General features: G+C 40.5%; 1 protein-coding gene across 1 annotated transcript in view; it reads left to right on the top strand.

The window, feature by feature from the left end:
• Positions 1–18,249, top strand: part of ITGA8 (integrin, alpha 8) — a gene marked incomplete at its 5' end in the record, with an annotated part of 186,133 nt that overhangs the window by 70,077 nt on the left and 97,807 nt on the right. The window contains one exon of the mRNA XM_008567535.1: positions 312–503. Coding sequence (XP_008565757.1) covers positions 312–503 — 192 coding nt within the window. The remainder of the gene's footprint in view (positions 1–311; positions 504–18,249) is intronic.

Here is an 18,249-nt window from a genome sequence, read left to right as displayed (position 1 = left end):
TTTATCACTTTTGACATCTTCTTGATTATTTCTCTATTCAAATTGTCTATTACCTGCACTAGAATATAAATTTTCCAAAAGCAGGGGCTGTGAGTGTCTGATGTCCTGTTGTACCACTGTATCTGGCACGTAAGCTTTTGGGAAATATTTGTAGGTGGATAAGAGACAATAAATAATTTATCATGGCTGCAGTACTATGGGTTTTTCATAGAAAATAGAATAAGCCCTTAGGAATTTATGGTATTGCTCTTCAGTTCTACTTAACTCTATTTCTAAAATATTCTTCTTTATTTTGAAAAATGTGTTTGTAGACATCGCCGTCGGAGTGCCCTTTGCAGGAAAGGATCAAAGAGGCAAAGTGCTCATTTACAATGGGAACAAGGATGGTTTAAACACCAAGCCTTCGCAGATTCTGCAAGGAGTGTGGGCCTCGCAGGCTGTCCCTTCCGGATTTGGCTTTACTTTAAGAGGAGATTCAGACATAGACAAGAATGATTACCCAGGTAAGGTTTTCTTTCTTTTCTCACATGAGTCCACTTCCTGGAACGAGTCTGTTCTCTGGAAAATGCATCATGCATAAGCAGTGCTCTCATAAAGACAGAGGTCAACTTAAACATAGCATAGGTTTTTTGTGTGATTGCAGAGTGACTTTCATGAGAATTTGAAGCAGGACGAAACAAACACTCTCTTTCCTGTCAAGAGACAATATCAGAAAGGCGAGATGGCTTTAAAAGCTGTATTAAGATGGGTAGAATATTTTAAAGTGGAGGGAAAAAACTGGCTCATGAAAAGAATCAAAGACTCTTCTTGATTAGCTAATTCATATTGAGGGTACATGGAAATCTCAAAGCCCAGCTAGGTAATTCATGTTTTGTGCATGCTATTTAAAAACATGGATTTGTCTGAAAGGATTATTTCAGTAATCAGAGTTTTTAGCAGAGAGTGTTAGACTTCTTGTTTTTATGGTTTGGTTTTCACTTTTATGTTGGTTATTTTAAGATGATTTCAATAAATGCTTAGAAATCATTAATAGTTAACTGACAGCTTCAACGATTTATTAAAAACCTTGTCTCTTTCTACCAGCCCCTCCCCAAATTGGAAATTTTCCATATAGAGAGCTTTTTTTGGTTTGGGCAGCAGTCCAATAAGCTGACTGCCTAAATATACATCATGAATTTCAATCTTTTGGCTTTTTCTTCTCTGCTGGGATTAGGCAAAAAGGATATTGCAAAATATTCTTATAAACTTTCCAGAAACTTTTCAGGACACTACATAGACATCCTAGTGGGCTTAAAGTGGATTCAGCATTATATTGTATATTAATGCCTTCTACATGTGGCAGTTTCAAGTGCACTCAGTTAAATTTATTTTCTTAGGTTATAGCATACTAGTCTAATCAGTGATGGTTAGTTGTTTTTGTTTTTGTTTTTTTTTAAGGTAGAGGGAGTAATTTTAAATAATTCAAAAATCTAGGTTTCTTAGGTGATTCCTACCCAAAGTATGGCTGGGCGATTAATGAAATTCAACTCCTAGGTTGCAATTTTAAGTAAATAGTTAATTTAGAAAGTTATTGCTGTTCATTATGCTTGTCATAGGCTTCCTTTTCCCACCCTTAGTACCAGGGAACTTGACAGAAAGGCTGTGCCTTCTCCAAAGCAAAGGAAATAAAGGACATATCAATCAGATAGCCAGTCCTTCGACTTCCTTTGAAGGTGAAACATGTCCCAAATGAGGTCCAGGAAGGAGAGTAACATGAAACAACTTTTCTCTCAAGGAATATTCCCTTCAGGAAGAAAAAAAAATGTTTTTTAATTTTTTTTAAAAAGTTGGACAGGGAAGGGAAGCCGAAGTAAGCACAATATTAGTAATTGATCTCATCTTAATTATGTCTTCTTCATCCCTTCCTACCAATCAGAAAAAGTTCATTTGAGGTCATTTGCTAGTCCATAACTTTATCTGCTGAGGCTGATCCAGTTTGTAGTAATCAGTGATGTTAACACAGTGGATCCATCTGTATCTAAAGTAAATGTTCTTAAGTAAGGCAGGATCACTAATACCACTTAGTTGAACTCTTATTCGTCAAGAGTCTTCAGGCCTTCAGGCTTCACCCATGCATCCCCTAGGAGGCCTGGGTTCTGGTCCCAATTCTGCCTCTCAAATAAAAATATAGATGTCTTATGATTCATGATCCTATAACATTTCCCCCTGATCCTTATCTTCTTGCAAAAAGAATGCCACTCAAAGAAGCCTTTCAATCTTGACACCAAGACCCCAGCAATCTATGAAGAAGAAAACTGCCTTATAAGCAGGTGACTGGATTCCCTTATCTAGTATAGTGGATTTGAAATTGGCAGGCATATTTCAAAAATCAGACATGTAACTTTCCTCATTTTTCTATAAATGAATTCCACTTAGCTCTCAAGCTTCCATTTCCACCATGGTAGAGAACCTTAATCTTGCAGTCACCTCTAGATTCAAACTTAGTCTTATTTGGACAAATATTTGATCAGATTCAAGACTCTCTCTCCTCCCTCTGCAGCCATTTTCCCAAGGAGTGGAATAGAAAGGGCTGTACCTTTTGTCCAGGGATTGCAAAGGGACATCTGGCCCAAGCATGTCATCTGCTGTTATTGGCCTATGGCTTATAATATATAATATATATAAAGGTGTATATTATAATATCTATTTAATATAAGGGTGGTTCAGTCCCTCAAGCTTCTATGGCTAATTCCATAGTTGGTGTATTGACCTCTGCTCAGAAGTGCCTTGTGTCCCGGGCCCTCCTTGCCCTATTTTGGCCTTTTCTGGTCCACTCTCAGCAACTGCCTCTGTGCCACCATTGGGACTCAGATACTTCCAGGTCGGGGTCTTCAGGTTTCTGAGATTGCCCTTAGGCTAATCCACCGAGATTTCCTTTAGCCATTGCTAATTTTCCATCCAGGCATCTTGTTGCTCCAGCATGTAATTGGGTTGCAGTCTTCTGAGGCTTTGCCTGGGAAGTAGTGAAAGCCCGCTCTTTCCCCAGAGGTAATTGGGTGGCATGCTTTCCAAACCCTATAATTCATTTTATAAACTCTATGTTCTATTCCTCCATGGTCTTTGAGGAATGTTTTGTCTTGTGACTTTACAAGCCAGTCCTTTTTGGAACTTAAAAAGAAAAACGAATTTGTTTCTCTCTGGGGTCCTTCTCTTTCAAATCAAAAGAAATTTGTCTTTCAGATTTTTGTGCTTTCTGAGTCTCAAAATCCATTCAACAAATTGATTTCCTTCTTCTAGGATGTATGTAGTCATCCTTTATAAGCAGTGGCTCTCAACCTTGGCTGCACATTAAAATCGCCTGGGAAGTTTTAAAAAACCCATATGCTCAGATCAAATAAATCAGAATCTCAGGGGATGGAGTTCAGACTATAGTGATGTGTTTAAGTGACCTTGGTGATTCCAGGGTATGACCATGTTAGGAAATAGTCCTAACAGCAGTGTTTTCCCCACTTACATGTGCATACAGATCACCTGGCATATTTTTTTAAATGCAGATCCGGATTTAGTTGGTCAAGTGGCAAAGTTATCAAGATTCCTCATTCCCAGCAAGCCCCCAGGTACCACCATTGCTGCTGGGCCTCAAACCGCACTGCTGAGTTTTAGGGAAATAAGCTTTACAGCAGTGTTCTCAAACTTAGCATGCATGCCAGTTACCTGTTGAGCCTGTTAATACAGGCTGAATGCATTGTGCCCATTCAGATCTTGATTTACCTGCTCTGGGGTGGGGTGCAGAGATTTGTGTTTTTACCTGGAACCGTACTTTGAAAAATACTGCCCGAGAATCTCTGTGTTTCTGCTCCATGTCTATGAAAGTCAGAGGTGTACTTTTTTCTTTTGGCAAAAAACCATTAACTAAGTTCTGACATTCTGTTTATTTTTTACAAGGAAAGAATAAGCCAACCAGTGGCTCTTTTCTCCAGATTGCTTGTGTGGTTACTGCCATCTCTATGCTTGGGCACACCATGTACTCTGGTCACATCTGGAAAATTCAGGAAGGCCCATTGAAAAATATTTAATTTTTCATGCACTGCTCTACATTTTGTGGAAATTATCTGTGTATTTAAAGTGATACCTTACTGACTTACATTTAAAATATATTATCACGTTTGTTAAGGAATTAACGCACCTTAACCTGACTTAAGCCATAAAAAGGGATATTTACATTAAGGTTACAGGAAAATCTCAAGGGATCCTACTGTGGACTGAATGTCTCCCCAAAATTTATTGAAGCTTGATCCCAATTGTAACAGTGGTAAGAGGGTGGGAAATCAGACTATGGCACTAGTTAAAAGGAGGGTCCTTTAAGAGGTGATTGGGTTGTGAGGAATACTCTTATGAATGGATTAATTCATGGAATAATGGGTTAATAGTTTAGTGGCTTGATAAGTAGAACAGGTGAGCACAGTGAGGCTCTCTAGCTCTCGACATTCTTGCCTTGTAATACTCTGGTCACCAAGGGACTCTGTAGAGTTCCAACCAAGAAGGTGGCACTCAGCAGATGCACCCCCTGGACCTTGGACTTTCCAGCCTCCAAAGTATAAGAAATAAATTTCATTTCTTCATAAATTACCCAGTGTTAGGTGTTCTAAGAAACAGAAAACTGACTAATAGAGGACCTAAGGTCAGGTACTGACCAGGCTTCTGGAAGTGACTGACTGAGATTTGTGGGGGTCCAAGATTGTCAGGACTTTCTTTCTCTCTCTCTTTCTCTGCAAACCAGATTTCTCTGAGCCTGTGCTAAACTGTTTCTGCCCCACAGCTCCAGCATGTACGTGCTGCAGTCATACCCACTCAGAGAGACTGTCTACCGTCTATCTCAGTCCCAAAGTCCTGGGGAAGAGAACCTAGTCTCTGAGGCAAATGGCGACATTTTCCAAAGAAAGTAGAGTTGACTCGTGGATTTGGCAGGTATCCCAGTAGGAATCCACTATAACTATCCTGTAAAACAAAACCAAACAAAATGGCCCTAGGAAATAAGAATTATAGTAAGAAACCAAGAACATAACTTAAAGAAAAAATGCTATTTTATTTTTTAAGTGAAATACTAAAAATGATTTTAAAGTTGCTCAGCATTATTTTTATACTTGTTCCTTTCATTTCAAGGTTTAAAAGAAAAATAAGTAAGACATTCCTTTATTTGGTCAAAAAATATGTATTAGCCTCTACTGTGTGCTAGATATTATGCTGGGGCATGGGGAGATGGTGCTGAACATGTAGACAAGTCATCACCTCCACAGAGCTTAGGTTCTAGAAGAGACAGACAGACAGACAGACAGTTAAGCAAGTAATTACAGCAAAGGGTGAGCATTGCCGTAAGAGGTGAAGTAGAGATTGCTATGGGGGTCATAGAGAGGACCCTGTCCCATCTATAGAGGACCTCTCAGTTGACCTCATGTGAAGTCTGAGTAGCAGACAGCCACGGGTGCAGGCAGGAAGACAGGACAGCAGGTGCAAAAGCCAAGAGCCACTGATAACACGTGGCCTCCTGGAACAGCAAGGGACCTTCTGAATCACTGGTATATGTACAAACAGAGGAGCAGGTGGGAGAGATGAGCTGGGACCAGGTGGAGAAGCCATTTGGGGTTTGGTCTTTACAATGAGGGGGATGAGAAGGCACTTTAGAAGTGTCACTTGGTCTCTGGCACAGAGAGTGGATTGGCAGGGAGACCAACTGGGGCAGTTCAGTTAGAGATGACAGTGACCTGGATCTGGGTAGTGGCAGTGGGGATGTAGGGAAGTGGATGGGGGGCACCACAGGGATTTGGTAACCATTGTATGGGGGTGGGGGGTGAAAGAGAAGGAGGATTTTGAATAATTTCCAGTTTTCTGGCTTCAGCAACTCACTGGATGGTGGTGCTGTTCATTGAGACAGGAATCCTGAGGTGGAGCAGCACTGTGGGAAAAACAGTGATTTTTTTAACATTGCGAGTCTGAGATAGCCTTTATCTCTCCACGTGCCTGGTGTATCATGGTAGGTAGGATGCTCAAGAGATGGAAGCCACAAGGCTGAGCCAGGGCTCCAGGCACTGAGGAGGTGGCTGTGCTTGACACAAGCCTAAGGAGTGATATGGATTTAGTAAGATTTCCTGCTCAGTAATTTATCATCTGCAGTCCCTTCTCAAGGCTTTGTGAACTCTCTTAACATGCTCAGCGTCTTTTTCTCAGTTCCACTGAATTACATATTCAAGATATGAAAGGCAGGGGTGGTGCCTTTACACTGGATCAACAGATCATTCTTTTTGTATCTTGGCTGTTTTCTTGGCTTTCTTGAAAAGATCCATAGAATGTAGGAATTTGAAAATGTATGAAATAAGTCTTTAAAATGCAAGTCTTTTTTGGAATAGAGTAATACCTGAAAAAATTCATACATGTTTTCTAAAGAGTATGCTTGTGAATTTTAAAAATATTTTAGGAGGAAAATATTGTTGACCCTTAGAAATTTTGTAATCATTTGGTCTTAATTAAATGCATTACCAGAAGAAAATGTACAGGCTCTGTAGGTTCACATACAGGCACCTCCAATTCCCCTGATTACTTCCAGAACCTGAGCTAATTCCAGGATACAGGGGCTGCTGCAAATGATGTACAGGTTGTGCCCAGCCAAGGAGCAAGTGGGAGCAGATTCATGTATGAGGGGGTTCCCTCCACTCAGGAAGGGTCTGGAGTGCCTTTAAAGATTCGCACACAGGACTGCAAGCTCTCAGTGGCTCTATTCTAAATAGGTCAGAAACAAAATCCCAAACCTCTTCACTTAATCTCACCTACAGAATTCATGAGAAAACAAATGCAAAGAAAATGGATTTGAAATTCTGAATTGAAACAAGTCAAGCTACTCAGAGTTGTTATGGAACGGAACACACCTGAAAAATTGTGCTTACTAACTGTGACAGCTTCTGGTGGGGTTATGATGGGGTTATTTTCCCATTCTTGAAATAAACACTTTTCCCTCATTTTTAGGTGTCAAAAGCTTAGCAGCTATATCTAAAAGCATAGTAGTGTTGGCTCCCCCTGGTCTTCACTTCTTGCTAGTAAAGCTACACAGTATGCTCGTTGTCAGGTTACAGTAATAGCTACGCTAATTGTGTGGTTAAAGCAACTCATAACTAAAGTGTTTCATTATTTTAGTTATACTAAGTTTCCATTTGTACTGCCAAGGCTAGGGCTCAGACCCTTCAAACCCATTGTACAGACTAGGTCACCAGACCCCTCACACGCAGGTCCACTCTAGGTAATTGGGAAAGATCCCGGGAGCCATTGGCAGACGACACGAACTCAGTCCTCAGCAGTAGCAGCAGCAGCTTATAGCAGCAGTAGCGGTGGCCTCTTGGGGCATCCCAGGGGCACTAGCAGCAACAGTTTGTAGCAACAGCCTCCAGCAGCAGTAGTGGCCTCCCTGTGGCCCTCCTGGGAGACCCCTCACACGCAGGTCCACTCTAGGTAATTGGGAAAGATCCCGGGAGCCACTGGCAGACGACACGAACTCAGCCCTCAGCAGTAGCAGCAGCAGCTTATAGCAGCAGTAGCGGTGGCCTCTTGGGGCATCCCGGGGGCACTAGCAGCAACAGTTTGTAGCAACAGCCTCCAGCAGCAGTAGTGGCCTCCCTGTGGCCCAGCATCCCAGGGGCAAGGGCCCCATGGATCAGAACCACTCATCCTTTACACTTAAGTCCATAATCCAGAACACCTAGGTGCACATGAACAATTACATTAGACAATAGCCAAGGAACAACTGGGCACACATGCATATTTACACCAAATGCTTGGCAAGATTCTGAACATCTGAGGGGCCATGACCATTTTCTTTCACTTTCCCTACAATCCACCCCTTCACGGTCCCTCGCTGTACAATCTACTCATTCAGAATCTTCTGCGATGTTTCCTTAGTGAGGATAAATGACCCCTGCATTCACATATTAATATTCCATCCCAACAGTCCCAAAAGTCTTCAGCTTGTTGCAGCATCAACTCAAAAGCCCAAAGTCTCATCTGAGACTAAAGGCAAAACTCCTTTCAGCTGTGAACCTGAAAAGAGTCAAGAACAAATTTATCTACTTCCAAGATACAGTGGGACAGACATTGGGTACACATTCCCATTCCAAAAGGGAGGAATAGAAAGGAAAAACAAGCCCCAAACAAATCTGAAACCCAAACAGGGCAAACATTGAGCACAGTGGGGCATCTGGACCCCCAAAGCATTGTGCAGCCTTGTTCCTACAGCTCCGCCAAGTGCAGACCATTGAGCTGTCCTGGTGCCTGAAGCTTTTCCAGGCCAGCGCTGCCCATTGCCAGCAGCCCCACAGTTCTGGGCTCCTGGCAGCAGCCCTGCTGTCCTGGCTCTACTAGACGTTTCCCCAGTGGGAGTTCTCTGCTGAGGCTCCAGCCCCACTTTTCTGCTCCACATTGCTCCGCAGATGACCTCCTCAGAGGCTCCAACCCTGCAGCAGGTCTCTGCCTGAGTCTCCTGGCTTTTTCATACATCTTCTGAAATCTGAGTGGAGGCTGCCACACCTCCACTGCTCTCATGTGCTGCCGGCCTGTAGCTTTAACACAACATGAACACCACCAAGGTTTCTGGCTTGTGCTCTCCAGAGCTCCTGCACGAATTACACTTGGGGGCACCCAAAGGCAGGGCTGCCCCAACTAGAGTGGCTGAGATGCAGGGAACAGTTTCGCGACGGCAGTGGCAGGCCTATGATGGGAGGGGTGCTCCTCCAATCTTCTGAAATGCCCTCAGGGCCTTCTGTCATTGTCTCAGCTACTAGCATGTAGCTGCCCCATCCCTGGCTCTTGAATCACTTGAATCAGCTCATACACAGATACATGTACTCACATATATAGGTGTGTATTTTTATATGCATATGTATGTATCCAACAGGAGAGTATATAGGGTAAGATTGGATGACACCCCACTTCTTTCTTTTTGGAAAATGTCAATATTAAAATAACCATATTACAGTTAGCAGAGTAGCTATGAACAGAGGAAGGGAAATCAGACTGCCTTAGTCTGGGTTCCCACCTAACACTGGTTAGCTTGATGTCAACAAGTTCTTTCAGGTTTTCAGCTTTCATTTCCTCATCTGGTATGACGGGGCTCATCATACCTACTTGGCTGGGTTGTGGTTCTTGCACTTTCTAGACTGAGAAAGGATTTTTACAAAATGTTTTAAAATGGCGTAGAGTAGGAAAGGAAATTAATGTGATTACCATGAATAGAATCAAAGTGACTTTACTCCACAGTCATGTTGGGCCACATGAGATTTTGAAAACTCAAAATCCTAGCATGTTGGAGATGAACAGCCTAGCTTTAAAATTTGCCCCAGTACTTTCTAGCTGTGTAAGAGTGAGACCATTTCTTAACCTTGCTAAACTTCAGTGTCCTTGTCTGTAAAATTAGATAAGAATATGTTGGCGTAAAGATGTGTTGTTGACCAGTACCCTGAGGGGAGATGGTGGGAAGTGAAGAAAGACATGATTTATTTTATGGGATCAGGAGTACCTTGCAGGCTGCTGACCTGCAAGGCATCTTAGTTTATTTTAGGTTCCTTTTTATAAGCCAGTGAAAATAATAAATCATATTGATTAAATCAATTATATCTGGTACCAAGCTATTTATAGAACATGTTCAGCTGCCATGGCGCTTGAAGATTCATAGCTAACTGCTTATCAACAAAATAAGAACATAAGTTTCTCATTTACAAAGCTTCCAGGGTCCTGGGTTCAATCAAAGGTCAGACCTCAAAGGGAGGGAGAAGGGGGAAATGGGCAAAAGGGATGCCAGCCTTGCTGGCTTCCCTAGAATAACAAGGACTTTGTCAACTTACTTATTCCGTACCCCTTCTTTCCCCTTCTGTATGTTGGATGAAGACAATCGCAGGACCTCCCATCTGAAGCCGTAATAGGTGGGTAATAGTACAGAGTCACCAAAATCGTTGGTTGCTACAATGAAGGCAGACTGAAAAGCACAAAAAGGCAAATACAGAAGCAATTTTAAACACTGTTAACAAATACAATATCTACTGTACAATGTACAAGAAATGCAACTGAGACAGTTTCATTGCTTACAGGAGCTATTATAACCATTACCATGGGGTGTTATTTCAAAATTTTCCACAAGTAGCACATTGGGAGGAGCTACACAGGAGCATAAACCATAGGAAATCACGAGACTTTGAACTTGGTCTATGATAGATACAGTAACAACAGTCAATGAAACAAGCAATCTTCACAAACATGGATGGGCTATACCCTGAGTTGTATACCATATACTAGTCACCCAAACCCCTGGGGTTTGGCAACCAGGATTCTAGGTGATGATGAGACCAGTCCCATAATGCCTTCTCATTGTCTGAAGAAAACCCAACAGGGTGATGCAATATGGGAGTGGTATAATAACATTCCAGCCAGTGAGGGTGTTTGACAAAAGGCTGTCTTTGTTGATCCACACAGGAAGACAGCTCTGGGGGTGCTCCTTGAGCACAAGTTCTTTTTATTTTTTATCCCATCCAATCCATACATCATTACAGTCTGCATATGTACTCCTGGATGAGGTTGGAGTCCTTCTGAAAGAGCTTCCATCCCATGTGCCAATTTTCCTTGGATGTGGGTATGAAAACAACCAAACCTAGGCTTAGTGGTAAAACAAAAGGGTAAAGCAGACAAATGAGCAGTGTAATTAACAGATCTATTGACTTCAGGAATTATAGATCCATCCTTCACATTTCCCTCCTTTTTATTTAATTAAAAGAAAAAGCAAAAGTTATAAATCAAGGTTTTACAGTTGAAACAAAGCATTTTGTTATAGGATGGGTCTATAATTGAAAAAGCCTCTAGCAAAGACATATATAATCCTGTTTGATTAGTAATCTACACACAAGTAAACAACAAGGCATGTGTAGGGCTTTGAGAGAAACTCAGCAGTTTTGTTTTTTTTTTATAGCTTTTAGCTTTTAAAGTTAAATAAGTATCAAACATATCACAAAGGTGTTGACCCAAAGGCAAATTTAGGCAGAAGGTTTAAATTAAATTTTGAAAACATATTTATTGTATCAACAATTTTGGAAAATTAAAGTCATGTGAACTTGAAAAGTATACTTATTTAATGAGCATGCATTAATTATAAGCCAATTTGGTACCATGCAGACAATACAAACACACATATAGAGATGAACATATAGACAACATATACTTATGCACACATATATATAGACATAAGCAGACAAATAAAGAACTCACTAGTATAAAAGGACAGTTAGATTTAAATTGTTTTCTTTTATTAAAAGATATCAATTTATCTGTGAGGCCTCACCTTGTTTTAGAGAAAATAAGGTAACAAAGCAGGTTGATTTTAGTTTAGTTTTTGTTTTTTAAATGAGTTACTGAGCTTAAGGTTGAGCCAGAGAGCAAACAGAGATAAGGCTATAGAGTTTTGGGGTTTCAAGAAAAAAGCAGCAGACCCAAAAAGAAGCTCTGGTTGGTGCCAAGTCTGCATCTCTCATAAAGCCCCAGAGTCCCTGGCAAAGAAGAGAAGTATGTGCACTTAAGAAAAGAATTAACTTCTTTTATTTTAGTTTGTCCAACTAAAAGTTCTTTCAGTCACTGAAAAAGATTAAGTTTTATCCTTTTTAGGTGACACAAACATGTCCTTGCTTTTTGTTAAGGTTTAGAATAGGTCTCAGAGCGACTTGACATAGATTCCAAACTGTCAGGTGGGAAACCTTGACGAGACTTATTGCATAATTAATCAACAACCAATTAGTTTTCACATTTCTCTGTCAAGGTTTCCTTCCTTGGAATACCAAGGACCTTGTTATTTAATAACCATTAACAGTTTTACAAGCTACCATTTGGTTACTTTACAGCTGGCTGCCTTAAGAAAACAGTGAAGTTGTATGTTGAGTCTCCCCCTTAGATAAGGAAGTTCCTGTGTTTTAAGTGAAAGAAAAAGCAAAACTTATGAGCTGTTTCAATATCCTGTGAAACTAAGATCAAATATTGACTGTCCAAATATAATCAAAGGGACTGTCCTGTAATAAGAAAAAAGCATAAATAACAGTGTGAAGTTCAATGCACTGTGCAGAGGAGGCTTGAACACATCTAGAAAAGGGTTGGTCATCAGTAATTACTGCTGCTAGTCCAATGCTGGAGCTGTCAGTAAACACGAAGGAAGCGTTAGATAAAGGAATCAAAGAAGTATTTTTAGGAAACATGACGGCAATGCGCTGAAAAAATTGTAACAGTTTATTCTGAGGGTAGTGGACAGAAATTTGATCAGTCAACTCTGTAACGGCTTCTTGCCAAGCAGCAACAGAGCTCATTAACCATAGAAACCACTGTGATTAGAAAGGAATAACAATATAATGAGAGTCAGTTCCAAACAACTGTCGCAACCAATGCTGCTCTTTGATTATTATCTATTTCTTACAGCTTTAATTAAGAGTTAAAGTATGAGTCTGATGAGGTGGTTTAAAAAAGCCACTCCAATGGGCCATGTTAATGCCATATTAACGCAGTGAGGATAACAGGTGTGGGAAGTAGGGTAAGAAATATGGGTAAAGATGGGTTTACACGAAAAACCTGTGCTTTGTGAATGGCTTGTTCTACTTTCTGCAACGCATGGATTGCTGCAGGAGTCAAACTTCTGGGAGAATTAGGTGACGAGTCACCCTTTTTGATGTCAAATAAAGGCTGAAGATCCACAGTTGTAAGTTGGAGGGAAGGGCCAAGCCAGTTAATGTCTCCCGGTAATTTTTGGAAATCATTGTGTCTTCAAAGAATCACATCTGATTTGAATTTTTTGTGGGCGGATAGTCTTATTGTCTATGATATGACCCAAATAGGAAAAGGGGTGTTGCATTTTAATTTTTTCCGGAGATAGAACCAAACCATATGTAGCTGATACCTTGGAAAGGGAATCAAATATTGAAAGTAAACACTGTTGATTTTCATAGGCAATTAGAATATCATCCATATAATGGATGATATATGCCTGAGGATATTGGCATCATAACGGCTCAAGAATATTGGAAACATATTTTTGACATAATGTAGGACTATTAGCCATACCTCGTGGCAATACCTTCCATTGATATCTTTTCATGGGGCTTGAAACTTAAAAGGGGGTATGCTAAAAGTGAGCGATTCACAACCTGAAGGAGACAGGGGGATGGAATAGAAACAGTCCTGCAGGTCCAGAACTATTAAATAAAATGAAGCCAGGATAGCTATAGGAGATGGAAGGCCAGGTTGTAAAATGCCCATGGGTTTCATAACTGCATTAATAGCTCAGAAGTTTTGCAAAAGTCTCCATGAGCCAGATTTTTTCTTAATGACAAAAATAGGGGTACTCCAAGGACTATTAGAGGGCTCAATATGGCCCTTTTGAAGTTGATCTTGAACCAAATTTTGATAAGCAAGCAATTTCTCCTGAGTAAGGGGCCACTGACCCACCCATACAGGTGTATCTGAGATCCAAGAAATTGGATCAGCAGTGGCAGGAGATATAAGGGCCCCCATTATAAAGGGGTAGAGGAATGGTGCAGAATTTCATTGGGACTCAATAGTAAAGCTCCTATTTACTGCAAGACATCATGTCCCCACAAATTAATAGGTATAGAAGAAAGCACATAGGGACGAAAACTCCCAGGATGGCCTTCATTGTCAGCCCAAGTGAGGAAAGAGCTACTGTGCCGAGGTGCACTTGATTGGCCAATCCCTTGGAGCTCAGTCATGGCTGGCTGCAAAGGCCAAAAAGCAGGCCAGATATGACAGAAATGTCAGCTGCTGTATCTAATAACCCTTTAAAGAATTCTTCCTGAACAGATAACACTAATTCTGGGCATCCTTTTCCTGTTTGTTGTACCCAATAGGCTTTATCAGATGATCCAAATCCCTGCTCTCCCTGTGCGGTATTTTGAAGAACTTTACCTGTAATTAATAGAAGGACCAATACTAGTTGAGCTATTTTCATGTCAGGAGAGACAGTGATGATTCCCTGCCCTGCAGCAGCCATAACTCATATCTCTCCAGTATAATCAGAGTCAATGACTCCAGGAAACACCCAAAGACCTTTTAAAGTAAGGCTGCTCCATCCCAAGATAATCCCTACACTGCCTGAAGGTAAAGAGCCAAATATACCAGTAGGGATAGCTTGTGGCCCCATAGTAGGAGTTAACACAAATTGAGCTGTGAGGCTGAGATCCAGTCCTCCATGTCCTCTGGTTGCTTGAGAGAGGTCAGCGATGGTTTTTCAGAAGCCTACTCCAGAATTTGGGAGGATAGATGGACATGGCCACCATTGTTTGATGGGGCTGGGCCAGGCCCCATTTCCCATTTCCCCACTGGGGAAGAGGCCAACCCTCTACCATGGTTTTGGAATGGCATTCATTTACCCAGTGATGTCCCCTCCGACATCTTGGGCAGATATTTGGAGTAGGTGTAGAAGGGAAGTTATCAGGAGTGGAAGCTTGATTAGGACACTGCTTTGCAAAATGACCTCCTTTTCCACATTTAAAACATGTTTTGGATCTACGCCTTGGATCTTTTTTTCCTCACTCTCTAAAATATTGAGAGAGCGTTATATTTCTCAGAGCAGTGGCAAAAGCTACCCCCTGCATATATGAGGACCCGATATCCACACAGAGATGGACATAGTCAGAAAATGTCCCCTTCTTATGATAAGGGTGAATAGAGGACTTTATCAGATGGTCAAAAGTCAGCAAAAGGTCAGGGTACTCAATGGCCAAAAGTGGGGGTGAAGACAATGGATCAGCAGGAGGTGATTTTGCCTCACTATGTATTTCCTCTTTATCTTCTATCTCTTCAGTACATTCTCCAATCAAAGGTTTTTCAATAACATCAGTGGGGGAAGAAAGTATATCAGGAACTTCAATAGATTTAGAGACAGTTGAGACCACAGGGGCTTTAGAAGCCTCATGGTCAGGATGTAAACAGTCTCTGATCAAGTTGCATAAAGAAAAAGTGTCCACAGGGACCTTAGAAGGACCCACAACACAATAATATTCTTGGAGCTGTCTCCTAACATGTTCCCAAGTTTTCTAACTGAACAATAGAGGCCTTGCAGCCCCAAGCCTTAAACATACATTTCAAAACTTGGAGAAAGAGATCCCACTCTTTAAGTTTTCTAATTGAACAATAGAGACCTTGCAGCCCCAGGAGAAAGAGATCCATCTCTTTGCTCCCTCCTTGTCCCATTAGTTTTACTCCTGACTATCTGACTATGTGCCTTCGTCCCCAAACAGAATTGGTGCACACCCTAAAACACAAAAGTTTCTCACCTATTTCCAAGAAGTTTCACCATACTCAGGTCCCTGTTCAGGCACCACTAAGATGAAATGACATTATTTGTATTAGATGAAATGAGATTATATGTTTAAGTTATAATGATATATTACATGGAGCATCGTTTAATAAATGGCAGGTCTTCGACCAACTTTTAAAACAAAACTCTATTTTGGAGGTATTCCTTTTCCTACACACTCTAGTTAATATCCTTTTCTTTGTCTTATTCAGCTTTCGTGGTCTCCATGTTTAACTTACGGTACCACCACCGTTGCTTCCTCTGCCCCAGACAAATGAGAATATGTAAGAACATAGCTATCGAGACACTGCTGGGTTGAGAACCACTTATAAACTTCCTACATCTGGACTCTCCTTGAAAGCTTTGCCCAACATCATGAGGTTGCTGCCCTACTGTGATGGAATTCCACCACCCACTCCACCTCTCACCCCTAAGTGGGAGACGAGGTATTGGGGACGTCTCTCATTTCTCACTACTGTGCTTTACTGGGTGCCAGGGATGAAAAATGTTCTTCTCTCTCAGAGTCTTAACCATTTAAGGGTATTTAATTCTATATAAATTAAGCCTGAACTAGGGTAATGACAAAGGAAATTGAAACAAAGGAACTACCAAAACAGTGTCAATAAAAAATAGGACTTGGTGATGACTCGCTGTGGTGGAAGGTACAGGAGGTGGCAGGGAGGAAAGAATAGGTGAATGTAAAAGAAGATTCTGAAATCTTGATCCAGTGTACCTGAGAAAAGTACTGTATAATAGACAGATATGTGGAGATTTACTTATAGACACATAGAGATTCAATTATAGAAGTAATATGTGAAATAATTTTCCTAACATTACCCAGTATTTTTGCAGACTTTTATGATAAATATTGTCACTGGCACACATATGTAAATAGCAGCCCTACATATTTTCATTTCTAGCCCCGAAATTCTTTTTCCTATTGAAAATGTAGATGTGTTCAGGTTTCTGTGTTGGTGCTTATTGGAATACTGGATTGGCCAGAGGAGTATCTTGTGTACATTAATTGAGTGAAAGCATTTCAGAGGAGAAACAGCTGTGATAGTCAGGAATCCTAAAATTCAGTGATCTAGTGCAATCCTGTTAAACACGATTGTATAATAACACCATCTGCTAAATGCATAGCCTGGACATTGGAGAGTGGAGGACGGGAAATGCAGACTTTGTTGAGGAGCAGAAATCTTACAGGCAATAAAAACTGGAGGAAAACATTGGCCAAATGCCAAGACTATCATGGTCTCATTCCGGCCCCTAATAGAACAACGATTATATCATGAAGCCATTTCAGACAATTATACCCAATGAAATAAGGTGATCCACCGTCTGTTTTAGTGAGCACTCTGTGTGCATGTGTACGTGAGTATGTGTAGTGTAAGCAAACACGTACAGGCAATAAAAACTGGAGGAAAACATTGGCCAAATGCCAAGACTATCATGGTCTCATTCTGGCCCCTAATATAACAACGATTATATCATGAAGCCATTTCAGACAATTATACCCAATGAAATAAGGTGATCCACCATCTGTTTTAGTGAGCACTCTGTGTGCATGTGTACGTGAGTATGTGTAGTGTAAGCAAACACACAAGCAAGAGAGAACCTACACATGAGAGGAAATAAGGGCTCGCTTTAACCAAAGGGAATAATGCATTTTAATTAAACTTTGAGCTCCTTGAAATTGCTAATTTGAAGTTTAGTTGAACCAGGTTCAAATCTTAAAGTTTATTTTTACTTCTCCAACTTCTACTCAAGTTTGTATGAAAAGCAAAACATTACATGCTTATTGAGTGGGCTTTGCATAATTTCACTATAAACACTTTAGAAATTAGAACATTACATTTTCTATAAAAATATATTATGAGTTTAAATGAACTTGAATCAATTCAATGGAAAGAGTTCGTGGACTTTGGACTTAACTAGAGTAGTGTCAAAGAGTGGGAGTAAAAATGAAAGGGGAGTTAAAGGATCTGAGTTCCAGCACCAGTTCGCCCTAACATGATTTCAGTAACAACCTCTCTGGGCCTTGCTTTCCTCACCTGGAAGAGACATGTGGTATATGGATTGCTTCTCCAAGAGTCTTTTCAACTCCAAACTTCTCTGCTTCTATAATCCCAAAACTAGATTAACTGTCCCCCCAGATTGCTCTGTAATATTGGGTAGATTATTAAGGATCTATATTAAAGAAAATAAAAAGACTAAGTGAAAGTTTATAAAACTCTTTTCTTAGCTTTTTCTTGGAAATAACTTTAGACTCACAGAAAAGTTGCAAAAAGTAATAGTCTTCCCTTAGTAGTAACAACTTATGTAGTAACAACTTATGTAATCATAGTACAATGAACTATTAACTAATCAATAGACCTATTAGAAATTCTATAGAATTTCACCATTTGTTCCTTGAATGTTCTTTTTTCTAGTCCAGGGTGCAATCCAGGATCCCATGTTGCATTTAGTTACCATATTTCCTTAGTCTCCTCCAATCTGTGACAGCCCCTTTCTTTACTGTCACAACTTTAATACCTTTGAAGAGTACTGGCCAGACATTTTGAAGAATATCCCTGAATTTAGGTTCGTTTGATGTTTGCTCATCATTAGATTGAGATTATGTATTTTTGGCAGGAATACTGCACAAGTGGTGCTATGCCCTAGTCAGTGCATCATGTCAGGAATTACTTTCTTTTTGCATTTTTATTAGTTGCTTAGTTATCCAGGTTTTCCCCTCTGTAAAGTTACTATTTTTCTCTTTGTAAAAATAAATATCTTTGGAGACATATTATAAGACTATGCAAATATCCTGTTTCTCATCACACTTCTGCCCACTAATCTTAGCATCTGTTGATGAGTCTCGCCTACAATTATTGCTGCTGAATTGTGATGTT

The sequence above is a fragment of the Galeopterus variegatus genome, unplaced genomic scaffold, assembly GCF_000696425.1.
Source record: "Galeopterus variegatus unplaced genomic scaffold, G_variegatus-3.0.2 Scaffold326, whole genome shotgun sequence".
Classification (NCBI taxonomy): domain Eukaryota; kingdom Metazoa; phylum Chordata; class Mammalia; order Dermoptera; family Cynocephalidae; genus Galeopterus; species Galeopterus variegatus.
Note: the sequence above shows the minus strand (reverse complement) of the source record. Positions and strands in the feature narration are given on the sequence as shown.